This window comes from Rhinatrema bivittatum, chromosome 1, assembly GCF_901001135.1.
Source record: "Rhinatrema bivittatum chromosome 1, aRhiBiv1.1, whole genome shotgun sequence".
In the NCBI taxonomy this organism is placed as follows: domain Eukaryota; kingdom Metazoa; phylum Chordata; class Amphibia; order Gymnophiona; family Rhinatrematidae; genus Rhinatrema; species Rhinatrema bivittatum.
The window spans coordinates 718,276,169-718,294,439 of NC_042615.1; the positions used below are offsets into that span (position 1 = coordinate 718,276,169).

Consider the following 18,271-nt stretch of genomic DNA (forward strand, 5'->3'; position numbering starts at 1 on the left):
ACATTTTTTACAATTTCCTAAAACCAATAAAATATTTCAAAACAGCACATATATCAAATAACACACAATAATTAAAACTAATAAGGATTTTAAAAAGTCCCTGCTGTCCATACATGGGAGCTATTGATTGAGGTTATCCTCTCTCTCTCACACATACTCACATGTCCATTCTCTCTCACACATACACTGTCACATACATACACATTCATGCTCTTATACCCAACCATAACCTCTTGCTCTCAGAGACACTGACACACTCAGGCTCTAAGGCACTCTCTCCCCCTCCACCGCCCCCCCCCCCCCACACACAAACTCTTACTCCCCTGGATTTTCTCATACACACTCATGCTCTCACTGGCTCCCTCACATACACACAAACACACACTCCCAGGCAAGCTTCCAATCGTTCTCACACAAACACACACACACACAGGCAAGCTCCTAGTCATTCTCACACTGACCCCCAGGCGGGCTCCCATTCATTTTCACACCACTCCCTCCCCATCCCCCAGGCATGCACACATTCATTCTCACACCCAGACCCCCAGGCAGGCACCAATTTATTCTCACACACACACACACACATACAGCACAAACAGGCAGGCATCTATTCTCACACATACAAACCCCAGGAAGACACCCATTCATTCTCATACACAGACACACCCTCAGGCAGGCACCCATGCATTCACACACATACACCGCCAGGCAAACTCCCATTCATACACATGCACACACTAAAGGCAGAGACCCTCTCTCTTTCTTTTGCCAGCAACCTCAGAGCCTCTCTCATTCTTCTGCTGCCACTGTCACTGTTGCTGTATGGCTATTGCGGAGGTGCTGATTGCTGCTATTGGCACTGAAGCCCATTCTGCTGCTTCCTCTGTGCAGGCCCCATGGGCTTCTAGTTCCTCTATGCTGATCTCGTACATTGTGAGATCTGCATAGAGAAAGTGCTACTCTTGCACATTCCCAAAGATTACATGTTCCAATCAGTAAAAAATAATTTATTTTTTTTTACATTTGCTGTCTGATCTTAGTTTTCTAATCGGTTGGTCACAGGCTTTTTTTTTTCCACCTTCCCTTTCTTATTTTTTTGCCAATTCCTTTTATAACATATTTCTTTTCTCTCCATCTGTCTTCTTCCCTCAAACACACAGTCAGGTTCTCATTCTCACATGCTTTCTCTCTCTCTCACACACACACATACACAGGCACTCACTCTCACATGCTCTCTCTCATACAATCATTTATACACAGTCTCTCTCTTGCACATGCTGTCTAACTCTCACTCCCACATGCTGTCTTGCTCAAGCACAGGCTCTCATTGTCACATGCTCTCTCTCATACAATCATTCATACACACAGTCTCTCACTGGCACATGCTGTCTGACTCTCGCACACAGGCTCTCTCTCACTCCCACATGCTGTCTTGCTCAAGCACAGGCTCTCACTGTCACATGCTGTCTCTCTCACACACACAGAGGCTCTCACATGCTGTCTCTGCAAACATTCAGGTCCTCACTCCCACACACAGTCTCTCAACTCACTCTCACATACAATCTCTCAACTCATCTCATACACGCACACATACACACTCTACAGACCCTCAGCCTCTCTCTCACCTCTGGGCCTCCTGTTCACGGGCCGCTGCAGGATGGGCTCTGCAGCGGCCCCGGACTTCTCGAGCCGCGCTGCTCCTCTTCTGCACGCGGCTGATGCTCCTCCTCTTTCCTACCCGCGCGGCTCCGGCAACATTTGTCTTCCGGGGCTGCGTGGGCAGGAAGGAGGAGAAGCTCCTGCATTGGCTGATGCTCCTCCTCCTTCCTGCCCGTGCAGCTCCGGCAACATTTTTCTTCTGGGACCGCGCGGGCAGGAAGGAGCTGGAGCACCAGCATGTTTAGACGCGATTTTTTCTTCCGGCCGTGGTGACTTGAGCTCCACCAAGGCCCCGCCGATCTTCTTGCTGTGTGTATCCGGCACACAGCATAGCAGTAGTTCACCGCTCAGCCGCTATTGGGATGACGTCCACCGGCGGCCATTGGCCATCAGCGGCTCGGCACCCCCTAATGCTCAGCGCCCTAGGCGATCGCCTAGTTCGCCTAGTGCTTCCACTGGCCCTGCCTCCTCGTGCAGCAGGCCTGTGCCAGCAGAAAGGACTCCTGCTATACCCTCCTTAAGCTTGGTGGCAGGAGGCCTTGCTTCCCCGCCCCCTTCTATGCCACTGTCCCCAGGCTAGGTATGTTGGGGGGGGGGGGGGCGGGAGTGTGGGGAGGGGGAGGAGGATATTGAACAAGGGAGAATGCCCAGGTAGTTGTGAATGAAAGCTCATGACATCAGATCCCAGCCCTGTTTCCAATTGAGCTGGAAGTACAAAGGAGCAAGAGGAAACTGCCAGGTCAAAAAAAAAAAAGTTCTTTGTATTGGATCCCCTTTAATATTATTAAGATAAAAGGTCATCTGTCATAAGCATCCTTTTTTTTATTTACTTCCTTGTATGTTGTGATCCCCCCATTTGTTGATTTTGGTTTGTTTTGTAGTTTGCTCACTTAAATTTACTGACTCAAGGTTTCCTGACATTATATTTGAAATTAGTAACAATAAAAAATAGTTCATTACAACTATTATTTTTGTATATCATTATATTATTATTTTTATTGTAATTAATTTTGCTATAATGAATGACTAATGGCTATAAAGTTATGCCTTGACATGCAATATATAAAAGCAGAGATAGCCTTCCAAACTCTGTCCCAAGATAATTTGGAATAAAAACTAGATTTAACTGAAGAAACCAAAATCCTAATCAAGTATAATGACATTCAATCACTTGCTGGGAACCTTTTGATAATGACATCAACCACCTAAGAATAAAATTAACAGAACAAAATTAACTGAAGCAGATGAGCAGATTTTCCAAGCTAGGAAACATCAGTTTTGTAATTACCTGGGGCAGGAAAGATTTACGTAAACAAAATTTTAATAAAAGGCTCAGGCTAGTTAATTAATACTTTACATTTGAAACATGTTTAGTGTATAACCTTGATACCAATTTCAACGAAAATGGAAAATAATATGTATTTTTGTTTTAGATAAGTTCTTTTTATAAAATATAATAGAAAATGAGTTACTTGTTGATATTTATTTATTGGAATTTATAGGTTGCTGATACTGAGGTCCACAGTATAATGCTGTTTGGGAGCTCCAGCATCCAATTGAATCTAGGACCCTATATATTGACTTCCTCACTGTCAACTCTTCAGGAATTAAGAGGTAACTTGCAGGACAGTGTGGCAAACAATGCTGGAATGATCTTGTCCCTAAGATATTTAGGTAAGACAATCATATGGTGAGAGTAATTTATCATATTAACCTCTTATTAGTTTCATATAAGTAGTAATCCCTGAAAAATCATGGTGAAAAGATCCTCAGGCCCACTCTGACTTTGTTCTCCATTTGGGCCTTGGGAAGGAGAACCTTACTACGACATGAACTCCCTTCTCCTTCCAGGACCTGGGGAGGAAATCTCCAATCCTGCACCAATTTCTCTTTCCTTTTGGGCCTGGGCATGCCTAGTTTGCTCCATGTCTGTCTGTCTCTCAGACCCAGGGGCGGATTGGCCTATCGGGGGATCGGGCATCCCCTGGTGGGGCGGTGGCTCTGGTCACGTAGTCTGCCGAGCGCGGCTGTGACAGAGCCGTGCTCGGCAGACCACGGGGTATCTCCTGGGCCGGCCTGGGTGGAAAATCCCCGGGTCGATCTTTACCCGGAATCCACCCCTGCTCAGACCCCAGTGTAACTGAGAGCCATTCTTCGGTTACCAGTATGCCCAGGAAGATAATAGCAAGAATAGGTTAGTGGATGGGAGAGCAGAGGCATGCTAAGGAGGGGAAGGGGGGGGGGGGGGGGGGCGAGAAGGGCGGTCCGCCCCAGGTGACAACAAGGAGGGGGTTACTAGTGACTCTGCGACCAATCAACTTCTTATCATCACCCAGGAAGAAGAAACACTCCAGCCAGAAGCAGCGGCCGGCAGCAGGAATGGAAGCTATGCGCTGCATACCGCCCACGCACAGTTTCCGCTCCCTTTTGAATATTTTGGGCCTGGGCCTAGGCCTTGGCAATGGGACTTGGCCTGCATTTGGCCTAAGCCTTAACAGCAGGACCAAGCTAAGGCCTAGTCAGGTTAGAGGCCCATTTTCTAAAATTTGATGAATATGAAAATACTAAACAATTTTTGGGGTATTTTCATCAGAGACTATTTTTGGTTTGTTGCATTCCTAATGAACTGAAAATGGCCTCATTTGTCACATATTAATCATAAGTTTAAAATAAATGCACATCCATAATATAGAGAGCCCTACTAGGTCTCTACTAATGGAGCATACCAAGTAATTTAATGGGTAGAGAAAAGAGTTACGTTTAGTTGGGTTACACAGGCCCTCATGTGGGAGAATTTAATGAATGGATTTTGAGTTTCCCTTTGCAGAAGTAGTTTGCTATCATGTTTGCTCCTGGTTTTTGTTTTATTTTGGGAAAAGGACATATGGGTTTCCTTGAAAACACTGGGGTATGGAGTAGATGAAAAGTGCCTTTCTCCCATTTTAAGGGTTTCAGCTTTTGACCCTTTTGTTGTTGGGGAAGAAGTTTATCCTCCATTTGTTTCCTTATTTTTGGGTTATCTTTTGAAACTGGTTTTATTTGTATCTTTCCTCTGAGGTCCCTTTGGATGCAGGAACTCAAAAACTGTCCTCTTGAAAGAGTGTAGGAATTCCTTATCTGAAGTGTAGGAGTTTCTTATCTGAAAAGACTCAGTAGCCTTTCAGAGGTTACTGCAGGAATGAATTCTCATTCATTCCAGGGAGCGGATGTGGATCTTGGAAGAAGAATAGTGGCAGCCTTTGGGTGTAGACCACTAAACTATCAATCATGAAAGGACTTGAACAAAGTAATGTAAATCTGTTATTTACTCTCTCAGATAATACAAGGACCAGTGGGTACTCCATGAAGTTAGCAAGTAGCTCATTTAAAACAAATCGAAGAAATTTCTTTTCCACTCAAGGGCAGATTTTAAAAACATACATTTCCGCCTCCATGTGCACGCACACATGGACATGCGATTTTATAACATGTGCGCGCCTGCATGCGCATGTTATAAAATACGGGCCAGTGAGCACAGGGGGGGGGTAGATTTGGCCAGTTTATAAGCGGCAATGAGATCAGGCCTCCCCAGTTCCAATTAAGGAGCGGACTGGGAGGGAACTTTCCTACCCCCCCTACTTACCCTCCCTCCCTCTTCCCCGACCCCTTTTCAGGGCTTATCTTTTTTTATTTTCTTTATTTCAGAACTTACGCCAGCTCCTGTAACAGCCGCCTCCAGCTCCGTCCCTCCCCTTTTCTTGGGTCCGGCACTTTTGCGCGGACCAGGAGTTATGCGCATACCCGGGCCCTTTTGAAGATGCACGTGGTGCGTGCAAGGCCCGGCCTTGCACGTAACTCCCGTTTTCCCTGCGTGCAGGGGATTTAAAATTTAGCCGTCAGCATATAGTTAAACTCTGGAATTCATTGCCAGAGGATGTGGTTACAGCAGTTAGTGTAACTGGGTTTAAAAAATGTTTGGATATGTTCCTAGAGTATAAATCCATAAACTGCTGTGACAGTAATTAATAAGCAATAGTAGCTTGTGATCTATCTAATGTTTGGGTACTTTCCAGGTACTTGTGACTTGGATTGGCCACTGTTGGAAACAGGATGCTGGGCTTGATGAACCTTGGTCTGACCCAGTATGGCATATCTTATGTTCCTTAGTGAAGAGAAAGATTAAAGAACTGTATAGGAAGACTGAGTATCTTAAGCCCTTGGAATTAAGGGTGTCCTGTGGACTCCTCAGTAGGACCTCAGCCCATGGCTTACCCTGAGATCAAGTCCAGCTGTTCATGTGTCAATATGTTTATGGCATTAGATGTGATAATGATTTATACAACTGCACCCTAGTTTCCTTGTATTCCTTGAGCCAGCTCCAACTGAATGTATGAAGAGAGTGCTCATATCGCAAAGCTGTAAGGATAGCATCATTGTTGTTACTTGTCAAACTTCTGGAACTGATAGTGCAGACGGATTTCTTGGGCCCATTTCAACTCTCATTAGGAACGTAAGATTTTCTATCTTTATATGTATTTTTAATACTTTTCTAATTATTATTATTATTTGCTTGCAATCAACTCTCTAGTACTTGCTGTTACTTATCTTTTGTGTTGTTATCCTTTTGCTTAGCAAGTGCTCAAATAAACTTAAATCGACACCTGGACCCTGATGTACTGACTCAGTGTATAAGTGCATGTTTATTTATGTATCGGAGAAGCCCCGAAGTACAGAAGCCCCTTGGTATCTCCCTCTTTCCCGAGAACTAGCCCCGAGGTAGGTCTGTGGGAGGACATTCTGTGCATGTGTGTGTGTGCATTCATGCGTGTGTGTGTGTATATTTTCAGCTCCTCTTTACATCCCAACCCCTGGTTCCTACCATCTCTCTCTCACAGCTCCCATCCTCTCTGCACCCCAAATTCTTTTCTTGGCCCCTTCCCACTTGCCCATAATCACATACATACATACATTCCCATCCACCTTTCCTAGCCACCCTTTCACACAAATCCTAATTCCCCAGTGCCCAATTATATACCTCTATCTCCCCATTCCTTGTCACTATACCAGCCCCTCCATCACGCACCCATCTCCCAGCCCCTTTCCCATAATCTCTCCCTCTCTCACCACCTCTTTTCCTTATCCACTCCAGCCTCTCCCCCCTCACACACTCCATAACCTCTTTTCCTCATCCCCATAGGTTCTTCCTGTGTTACACACTCACCCATCCCCTTTTTCCACTATCTCGCAATCACCCCCACCCTATTTCACCTTTATCCTTTTAGCCTCACACTTTCACAAAATCATCCTGGAGGAAAAGTCCATTAATGAATATTAAGGTGGAGTTGCAGAAATCCACAGCTTATTCTTGGGATAAGCAACTTAGAATCTATCTATCCCTTGGGATCTTGCAAAGTATTTGTGACCTCATTGACCACTGTTGGAAACAGAATACTAGGCTTGATGGGACCCTTAGCCTGAATCTGCATGGCAAGTCTTAGGTTCTTATGTTTTTATCCCCATTCCCATCCCCTCTTTTCCTTATTTCTGTTGTGATCATGACCTATAGGTCCTGATACAGGCACGGCCGCTAGCTCATGGGAGAGCATGAGCCCCTGAACCACGGCACGACAGAGAGGAGCCCCAAGCTACACCGTGGGAAGTGAGTGCATGCAAGCACAGGCAGAGTAGAAACAAAGCAGGACTGGAACTAAAGCAAGGAACTCGGAACAGGCACCAAGCAGGATCAGCCCTCTGCTGGACCCACACACACCAAGGAGACCCAGCAGTGCAATGCTGGTCTCAGGAGTAGAACCTCTGGCCACTCGAAAGCCCTTTCGGACTCGCCACTTGGGAATGACGAGTGCGTGAGGCCAGACGGAGGCTGAGGGCAGGAACAAGATGAAGACTTGGAACTTGGAAGGACTCAGATGAGGACTCAGGTTACTCGGAAGACTCAGACTTGGAACTTGGAAGAACTCGGACAAGGATTCAAGTTACTCAGAAGACTCGGACAAGGATTCAGGTTACTCAGAAGGTCTCGGACAAGGATTCAGGTTACTCAGAAGGTCTCAGGCAAGGTTTCAGGACTCAGGCAAAAGTACTGGGTGAGAACTGCAACTCAGCGCACGCTACACAGCCACCTGTGGTTGGTCGTGGACCACGCTGGAGCGGAGCAGGTTCCGGCAGAGTCTTGGGCATGGACGGAAGCAGGCAAGGAACTCTGAAGACTGGGACAGGATTCAAGACTCAGGATTCAAGCCTCGGAGCTTGGAACTCGGAACTTTAAAAACAAGGGTCTTCCGGAGACTTGCGCTGCAGACGAGAAGAAGACCTTGTACCTCGAAGTGCCCTACACAGCCCCCCATGGGCTGGTCATGTACCACAACGATGGCATGCCAGGAAAGGTGGATGCAGGAAACTGGGAACTGGTTGCAGAGGTTAAGACAAAGGCATCAGGACCAAGACATCAGGAACATGGAACATCAGGACTCAGGAACGGAACCACGGAACATCAGGACAAGGAACAGGTGACGAAGGAGCTCTGATGAAGGGCGAGACCAGGAACATCAGGATGAGGAGACCAGAAACATGGAACAAAGAGCCATCTAGACAAGTGAAGACCACGGAAGACCTTGACCCAAAGAGGAACACAGACCAACTGTGAATTCTGGATCCGAAGACCCCGAGGATCAGGAGCTGAGCCCTTTTATAGGGATGAAGCAGGAAGTGGAGTGGAGGACTTTTGGTGAGGCTGTAGGCTTTTCCCACTGCTGGCCCTTTAAACAGATTGAAGAGGCGCATGCCAGCGCCTAGAGGAGGGCCCAGGGTGGAGCAGGACCATGGACAGTGACGTCCCTGCCGCGACGAACAAACAAGCAGGCAGGCGTGGAGAGCGGCCTCCAGGCCGCAGGATGGCGTTGACAGCAGCAGCAGCTTCCCTTGCCACTCAGGAATGATTTCAGTGGCGGCAGCAGCATGGACCAGAGGCGGTCTAGGCCACAGAAAGGCAGTGGTGTGGCGGCAGCTCGCCGCGGAGACAGTCGGCAGCGGCTCGCAGGTGAGTGAAGAGGCCTGCTTGCGGGATGGGGTCCGCGAGCAGGATCATAACAATTTCCTTCAATCTCCAGGCTCTGAAACTTCATCTTCCCCTCTAGTTTCTCTTATAACTGCCCCTTTCCTACTGGTCACTGCAAAGATGAGTAGGACTGCAGCATCACATCAGGCTGTGTCTCTGCCAGCTGGACCTGACTGCTTCTTTCAACTGTGGGACAGTACAGCATCCGACGGTTGAAAGCAGCTATCATGCTCAACCAGCAGAGGAGGAAGATATACCCTGATGTGCTGCTGTGATCCTACTCCTCACACACACAAGCAAGCATGCATGTATGGCACCTGTGCAGCTGCATACTGGCAATGCAAGTGTGGGACAATTTTCCTCTTTATTATTAGTTAGATTGAACTTAATATACCACAATTTTTTAAATAATCATGGAGGTTAACATTAAAATACAATATGCATAAATACAGCACAAAATCTGTAAATACAATATGCTGTATCTTTACTATAATTTTATATTCCATACGTCTCAGGTTGTGTACAGAAGCATTACACATCATGTTATCCTGTGTAAAATGGACCTTTAAAAACTATCAATATCTGCAGTCCCTTGTACAGAAATACTACTGTGGGAAGTACAGAACTTGCATAGACAGCCATAATGTATATTCAATCAAAGCAAATATGAAGTTTTCTAGCCCCCACTGAAATGAACCCTGAAAAATGGGAAATAATATCTTTTCTTGAGTATCATGGGAATTTAACTAGAAGTGAATAAACATTGATTTTGTTAATCGCGAATGCTCAGGCAATAACTTTCCAATCAGTCTCAATCAGTTAAATTATTTATTAGAATGTTTTAAATAATCCACTGCAGATGTCATCAGTTATCAATTAAAGGGAGAAGTGTAATTTAAAGTCAGTGTTGAAAAAAAAAAGAATCCTAATTTCCCACACCAGTCTAAGAGCAATAAGCAGAGATGTAGATTTCTACTTGAATTTACAATGGCAGATCTATAACATTGGGAATTCACTCCGACAGTTAATATTAGTTTCCTTTGTTATGTCACAAGGAATCACAATGAGCTCCTGCTATTTCAGTCCTTACCAAGTTGCTCGGCTAAGTGCTTTCCTCGCTCAGTGGAGATTACCCTCTCATCCTCCATGTCGCATTTATTACCAACCAAAATAACTTGGGCATTATCCCAAGAGTAAGTCTTGATTTGAGTTGACCTAAAAAAAAAAGTTACATCAATTAATAACAAAATGCCCAAGAAATTAAATATACTTCTATCCAATTTAAATAATTTTAAGACTACCACAATAGGCCTAGCTGCAATTGACCTGCTAATAAGCTCAGTTAATTGTTCTACACCTTTCCCATTAATCATTCTTGATTTGACAGAAATGCTACCTTCTATTGCATAACTAAGCATGATGCATCTTGAATATTTACTGTGACAGGGTCTATTTTCCTTTGAGATACCCAACCCCTGTACACAAATTACCTAATTTGCATCACTAGACATTCTTAGTCTGGCAAACCCAGCCTAATCATTTTTCCATTCTACATTACTGAAGGGAAAAAGTAAGGTTCCCTTGCTTGAATTTAAAATAAGAGAGTAAGCATTGCTATATTGCTAGCTTTACTAGAGATGAAAAAAATTAAACAATATACCTCAACTAAGCATTCTGTGTGGCTGATTAGTAAGACAATATATCACACTCTGGATCTGAGGTTTCACAGGGGATGCTTAATCTCATAAAATATTATCCTGCAGGTGGGGCTGAGGTCTAATAGGCTATATAAATTGAAATCTCAATTCAAGAGCCTTCAACTTGAATGGGGAGAGCCTCTAGTGGAGTAAGACACTGGTAGGTGAGCTGATGATAACAGGGTGTGAGTCCCTTGGGGTAGAGCCTCCAGATGGGTTTGTTTTGCACATACCATCATGACAGAAATGAATCTCACTCATAAACCAGGGCATGTTGGGTATGATCTCAGTCTCTCAAATGTACTGCTAATGCTCATCTTAATACTCCTTTGTGCCAAAGAGAGCTTCCTGCTGGACTTCATAGGGTGTAATATATAAAGGCAACATATCAAGGCATGCTTGAAAGTTCTTTTTAATCAAGCTGGTGGCACTCAAAACAGTTTGGATTATTTCAGCATTTTTATGCCATATTATGTTGTTTACTGAATGCATTTCTTGGTACTCGATAATCCTATGTCTCTGCAAATGTAATACGCAATAGTCACTTGTTACTGAGAGTTCTATTAGCAGTGCTGTTCTTAAGTTTCTTGTGTAGCACTAGGTTTGGTTTTTTAACCTTGATTGCCCAATCAAGGTTATATGAATTTTTAATTATTGGATATTCATCAATTGTTTTGAAATATGTATTCTTTTCATTAGCATGGTAATTCTATTATGACTGATGTTTTATATTTCTTGAATTCATTGTTTGTTTTATGAAGAATGGTGACATTTCTTTTAGTCCATTATTGTACTGTCCAAGTCTGGATTGTTGCAGTTTCCAGTTTGTTTTTTGTCTGAATGCTTCTATTTATATGTTATGATCTGCTTATTCTGTATTTGGTGGGGCTCTGTCTGTGTTCCGCATGTGTGACGAAGGTGAGGAATGCTGCTAGCATGTAGTTTCTGTGTAGGGCTGTACAGCAGCCTGGCTTCTTCTGTTTTCCTCTAATAGGAGATGTATTGGTGTATTAGGATCTAGTGTAATATTTGTAATATTGCCTTTTCATAGATATGCTTGTTACTGTTAGAGTGCTGGCAGTTAGTGCTAATCCGGTATGGGAGATTTACTATATTGTAATTTTATTTTATTTATTTGTTTATCGAGTTTTATATACCGTCATTCGGATTCATCATCATAAAGCCATCATAATGGTTTACAAAAATACGAAGGTTACAAGGTTAAGGGGATTAACAGGGTTTCAAAAAAGGTTCAAACAGTTGTTAAACATAGGGGAATCATATGCTAGTTAGTTACTGTTCTGTTTTACGTTTCATTTCTTGGTTATAATCTATAGTTGAGATATGTTCATTTATTCATTTAATCTTCAGGTTGAGGATGAAGATGTTGTGTTGTTCATTGGGTGAGCTTTGTTGAACAACCATGTTTTTAGGTCTTTTTTTGAATGTTTTTAGGTTTTCTTGGGTTCTGAGTTCAGTAGGGAGGGAGTTCCAGAGTTTTGGGCTACCTAGAGATATTGCTCTCTTTTGGGTTGAGGTGAGTTGATTGGAACGCATAGGTGGTGTTTTCAGAAGTCCCTTATTTTCAGATCTTAGGTTTCTGTTTGGGGTATGTGGTTTTATAGAGGAGCTTAGCCAATTGTCTTGTTTTTCATATATAATTTTATGAAGGATGGATAGTACTGTTTACATAAAACCTTCTGAGGGCAAGTCCACATTCAACACGTGTAACAATAGGCCTAACACCATATGAGCTCCAAATGTCTTTTTTGCAGAGTTTTCTTGCTGGCATCACAGAAGTGCATGTAAATATAATATACATGTTGTTCTAAATGATATTTTTATCTCAAAGACTTTTCTTTGAATATCATGTAAAATCTACCATAAATGCATTATTTTTATTTGTGTGTAGGAATGGTGGGAGGTGCAAGGCTGTAAAGTTCACCTAGGCACCCTATTACCCATGCACTGGCCCTGGTTGCACTGGCTCCATGTGGGAAGCTAGGACTCCATCTTGAGTTAGTGGCTGTCCCCAGTCTTGGCTGCAGCAGTGATGTGTGCAGTCTTGGCTATGGCTAAACTTTTTGTTTATAACCCCAGAGGAATCCAGCAGCATGGATCACTTCTGGTCCTCTCTACCTAAGAGTAAGATAGGCCGAGCAGACCCTGGAGAAGCATAGCTGTGTAGCACACAGTCAATGGGAAAACACTGAATCATGAGGGTAATCTGCATGGAGTGGCAGTTCCTACCCTTAACAGAAACATGAAGTAACCTGCACGGAGCGGCATTTACTACCATGGGAAGCTTGCTGGGCAGACTGGATGCACCATTTGGTCTTTTTCTGCCATTACTATGCTACTAAATTTTACTATGCTGCACAGAAAGTGCACAAAAGTGTCAGACATATAACCTGTGGGCCTATTTTGGAAAATTCCCCCAAGCTGATATTTGCCTGCAATCCACCCCTGGCTCTAATGAAAGAATACAGTAGGTCCCAAATCAGCACTTGAATACCTGACATGATAAAACATGTACAGACCCTCACAACAGACTACATGATGAATAATGACGGAAATATGCAAGGAAATACTCGCTGGCTGTAATGGCCCCCAGCACATTATAATCCTAAGGATCCTCCAGCTGTCAATGGTGCACCTTTGTGTCCTAACCATTTTATTTATTTATTTAAAAATGTTATATGTCACATCATCTAACATTCTGAGTGGCTTCCAAATAAACATACATAATTTCAACATAAATAAATCAATAAAATACACAAAATCATTAAAACAATACAACACATTAAAATAAATATTAACATGTAAATCAGCAAACACATAAAACAAGTAAAGGCCAGGAAATACTCATCTAGTGCAGGGGTACTCAAACCGGTCCTACCAGCTGCCCCTAGCTAGTCAGGATTTCAGGATTTCCCTAATGAATATACATAAAAATATTTTGCATACATAGGAGATAGTGAATGCAACTAAATCTCATGCATATTCATGAGGGGTATCTTGAAAACCTGACTGGCTGAGGGGGGTCCATAGGACTGGCTTGAGCACCCCTGATCCTGTGCATACTGAATATTTTATATCATAGTTACTGCATAATCAACAACATTACCTGTAATACTTCAAAGTATGCTTTAGAACTAAGCAAGTTTAAAGAAGTATGTTTTTGAACAAACCTGCTTACACAATGCCAGCGGAAGCTTATTCCATATTTGGGCTCCAGCAACTGTTAATAAATTATCTCGTGAGTCTACTAACCTACTTGATCTATAATTAGGGATGTCCACAAGGCATTGCCCCTCTGACCTAAGGTTTCTCACCAATCAATGAATCGTTAATAGTACATTGATGCAGAAAGGAGCATCATCCCTTAAAGCATTATGAATTAAAACCAAAGAGATATATTTTAGGAGCTGTGCGCTGGCGCACATGTGCATGCGTTTGCCTGCGCATGCACATGGACATGGCGATTTTAAAACAGATGTGCGAGTGCTGCGACATCAGGAGGACCATGGATGCTATGGTGCGGTCATACATCCCCGCTGGGGAAAAGAAGTTGCCTTTTTCACTGCCTGCCCCTTTGACATCTTTCTCCAGAGACACGGAATCAAGCAGGGGCAGTGAGGAGAGATCCACGGCAGAATCACTGGGCATTCAACAGAGTCGTAGGGGCCTTCAAAGAAAAGCAGCTGCCTGAGTCTGCACCGGAGATCAAGTTGTAGCGGCGCCAAGGGAAAGACTACCAGCAGGACCACGAAAAGGAGCTGCCTCTAGCAAAATTCTCACCTGGGAGACCTGTGAGCCTGGAGGCAGAGGAGACCTGGGGCAGACTTGCTACAGGAGTCTTCTGCAGAGAGAACCATTAGCCTGAGAGAGAAAGAGGAGCCTATCTTAAAGAAGCAGTGCCTCTGTTATCAGTAACTTTTCTAAAATAGCTATTTCACTCGTGGGTCCCTTCTGTAGGATCAAGCAGTGCAGCAGTGGCTTTGGAGTTGGAACCATGATCTCATCGGTAGCGGTGTGTGCCTGCATGCCAGTCCCGATTGACATTAGCTGGCGGGCACCATGTAAGAAGAGTTTCAGCCTGCTACACTGTATCTCCTTTTACTCCAATTTAAGAAAAAAAATCCACAAAACAAAATTGCAAAATGTATTTGAAAAAAATGTCCTTGGATTTATTTTCAGTTGTACAACCTTAAAGTAATTGTTTCCTTTGTAGGTTGGGTGCCAACTGCCCTTCTGGTGCCTTTTGTTTGCTTTCACAGGAGAGAAGCTTCAGAGGAGTGATCACTCAGCATTAAACAACACTTTTACCTTATATCTTTCATGGAGTTCATTTAAGCTTTCCGGGCTGTTTCCAGCCCGGAGAGCTTAAATCTACAGATCGTGTCCCCTTCCCAGTTCAAGGTGGAGTTGTCAGCACAGTGCAGTTTGATGTGGAATCTTATTGAGGATGATGAGAGCATCCAATAACATATTTAAGGGCTGGCACTTTTCTATATTCTACATACATATTCCCTCCTTTTATTTTATGTTTGATGGATACCATGATTTTATTCTTTTAGATTCTTTTATTACTCTGTGATGTTACTTTGAAATTTACTCTCTTATTTCTTTTATTTTACGCAATTTTATTGGTTAATTTGTACATTTCTTGATATTTATTATTGTAAACCATTGTGATGGCATACCGAATGATAGTATATAAAAACCTGCAAATAAATAAATAGATAAATAAACATAACATTCATTATTCGCCACCCTAATCTGGTGACCTCTGTCTGTCTTTTCAATTTACAGGATGGAGTCTGCTGGCCATGTATTACAGTGCCTACTCCAGGTGTAGAGTCTCTTTGGGTCTGGGGCCCAGCTGAGCAGAATTGTCTGCCTTGCTCTCCTGAGGAGTGTTAAAAATATTGGTTATGGTGATTGTAATACAATATGATGGTGATTGTGAAGTACATTTTCATGCTTGTGAAAATCTGTGCAAGAGTATCCGCCCTTGTCCAATTTTTAAAGTAACTGGGGGGGGGGGGGGGGGGGGATAACCTGGGCTTCTTCTCGGGTTACCAGTAAGTCCTAGGTATTTAATATTAGTCCTCCAGTTAGAGTAGGAAGGATAATGAGAGGATCCATTCAAATGCAGACCCTCCTTCAGTGGAGTCTTGGAATGGCTGTCCCACTTGCCTCAATACATAACCGCATCCTTGCTACAGCTTGGGAGGCAGTCCTTTGAGTTTGGAAAAGAGTTCGGAGGTAGAGAGGAGCGTAGTTTTTGTTACTTCTCAGGCCCAGCCAGAGGAGCCAAGCAAGCCCTGATTGGTGGTCTTGGCCAGGGTCGGGAAGTTTTCTGGTGGGAGATTCTCTCTGAGTGCATTTTTTGGACTTTATCCTTTTAAGTAGTAGGGGCCTTACTGGAGCCTGTACATCACTTGGGCTCAGGGACTGGGGAACCCTGGGTCTAGGGCTGCGCAGGTTAGTGAAGACCTGCCCCCTTTATCCTCAATGAGGGTGGAGTGTCAGTGATCTGCTGTAAGGAGAGCCCTGGTGTTATCTTCGGTTTTTAAGAAGATTAAGTTCACCATCTGGGGGAAGTTTTGACTGCTCTTCCTGCCTGACTGGAACCTAGAAAGTCCTGCTCCAAGGGATTCCTCCCATCAGGGATTTGAATAAAAGCACAAAGGACTGCAAAGAACAAAGAAGGTTTGAATCATCTAACAGTGAGTAAAGCAAAGACTACCATTCAAAAGGACTCCCATCCGGTGATTCTTCAGAAGGAAGGAAAGTAGCACAGCTAGCCTGGGTTCCTGCCCCAAAGAGTACAAATAAGTTTATGGCCTCACCCATGCTAGGATTGCACACCGGGTTACAGACTTATTCGGCTATATGCCACTACTTAGCCAGATAAATAGACATTTATCCAGATAAATCTGAAATTGTGCAGCTCGTAATTTTAGATATGTGAGCATATGTGTGCGCATATGTACTTGTATTTAATAACTTGTGCATATCATTTGCGCGCAAGTTACAAAAAACATTAGTCAATTACTATGTGCCCATATATACACACACATATGGATGCACGTGAGCAGTTTTGAAAGTTATCCTCAAAGTATATTGCAAGGAGAAGCAATGGTAGAAAAGGTATAGATTAATTAAAGCTGCATATTGAGTTGTGATAGATAGTTGATGCTATCTGGGCCAGCTATGTGGATTTCTTCATTTTTTCCTTGGTAGGCAAGTTTGAGACTGATGTTTGTAGTGTGGCTTATTCCATATGTGAAGATTTGCAGTCTGGTGAGTCCTTCATTCCCCATTTGTTCCATACATAGGTGCACCTTCTACATCTCAAAACTTGAAGGTTCAGTAGAGTCCAGTATTTATGTGTCAAGCAGAACATCAGAGGTTCATTGGTAGAATCTACAACCCATTTTTTATGGACAATCTTAATGCAGACCAGATTTCACAAAAATAGCTCTTAGCATCAAGGTTGTTCAAGTTTGAGTATAGGTGAGACTAGAAAGACTTCCATGACTTTAATCTATATCTTTGTAAATAGATATCTTTATATTGTGGGAGCTCCCAATCAGCCATGATCTTTTTGTATTGTTGAAGAACAGCTGAATTCCATCTCACCATGGACAAAGTGACATTTGATAATACCTGCAACCACAGAACTGATGTACATTTTGAATACCTTTCACTACTTGCATAGGAGCATTCACCATGTGTTGACATAGGACTTTATCACTAGGTGGGAGAACTTAGATGCAGACAGTAGCAGAGGCTGAGTTCACATACTGTATGGTAGGTGGGAGTATCACTTCCCCAAGATGTTCCAGTGAGCTTCTCTAAAACCTTTACCCTCATTATTGCTTTTCTGCTAGTAATTTTATGGTTCTGGTGGTACCAGGATCTGGGAGTTCAGTTTAGAATGACTCCAAGATACAGTTAAAGATTTTCATGTGCTAATTTTGTTCTACAAAACTGCATATTTATAGCTTTATTCACTATCAGGCTAATTTTAAAACGAGCGTGTGTGAGTCCATACATGTGCGAATTGCCACGTGAGCAGAAATATGCTTGAATTTTAAATCATGCAGGCTTTTGTGCACATATGATTTAAAAATATGCCTACCATGCATAAGTATGCTCCTAATTTTAAGAGGTTACTCGAGCAAACCTACTTCATGCATCTTCTCTAGGACTTGCAGCTTTAACATACATGTGTAGGCAGATTTTAAAACATGCTCGCGCATGGGACATTCCCAGTTTCTGAAGTTTGCCCAATCTCAAGGTCAGCTACACCCCTCTGGTTCTTCATCCTGCACATCCCCCAGTGGACCTGGACCACTCACCCTGTCATGTAAGTCCAAAAACGCAAGTTCTGCAGACTTGCTCCTCATCAGAAGCAGCAGTAAAGTTATGTGGCTACCAAGCCGCTGAGTGCGAAACAGTTGGCCCTGCCTTGCAATGCCCAAGCCCCGCCCCCTAACTCCACTCCTTTTCTGTTACGCACGTGTATATATGAGTGTGACTTCTGGCTTTAAAATACCGTCGCTCGCATGCTGTGCACTAACTCGTGTATATGGGCATTTTAACATGAGCAACGCCTTTAAAATGTGGTCCTATAGCTTTGGGAAGGGCAATAATGAGCCTCTTTATGCAGCTTGCAATATCTGTGGGATTGCAAGCTCAGTTTCAAAGGGAAAGACGTTCTGGCATTTTCCTTTGAAAATTTTGGCTGGCACACAGAATCTGGGTACAAATTACCAGCAAACTTTGCACCTACATTGAAAGAGGTGCAAAGAGCATGCCAGAAATTATGTCAGGAGATTTTATTGTG

At 43.3% G+C, this 18,271-nt stretch overlaps 1 protein-coding gene across 2 annotated transcripts in view; it reads right to left on the reverse strand.

Annotated features, from left to right (window-relative positions):
- The window catches only part of RAB3C (RAB3C, member RAS oncogene family), a 349,536-nt gene that overhangs the window by 32,818 nt on the left and 298,447 nt on the right, over positions 1-18,271 (reverse strand). For both annotated transcript variants that reach the window (XM_029576748.1, XM_029576738.1), the window contains exon 4: positions 9,804-9,928. In XM_029576748.1, coding sequence (XP_029432608.1) covers positions 9,804-9,928 — 125 coding nt within the window. The remainder of the gene's footprint in view (positions 1-9,803; positions 9,929-18,271) is intronic.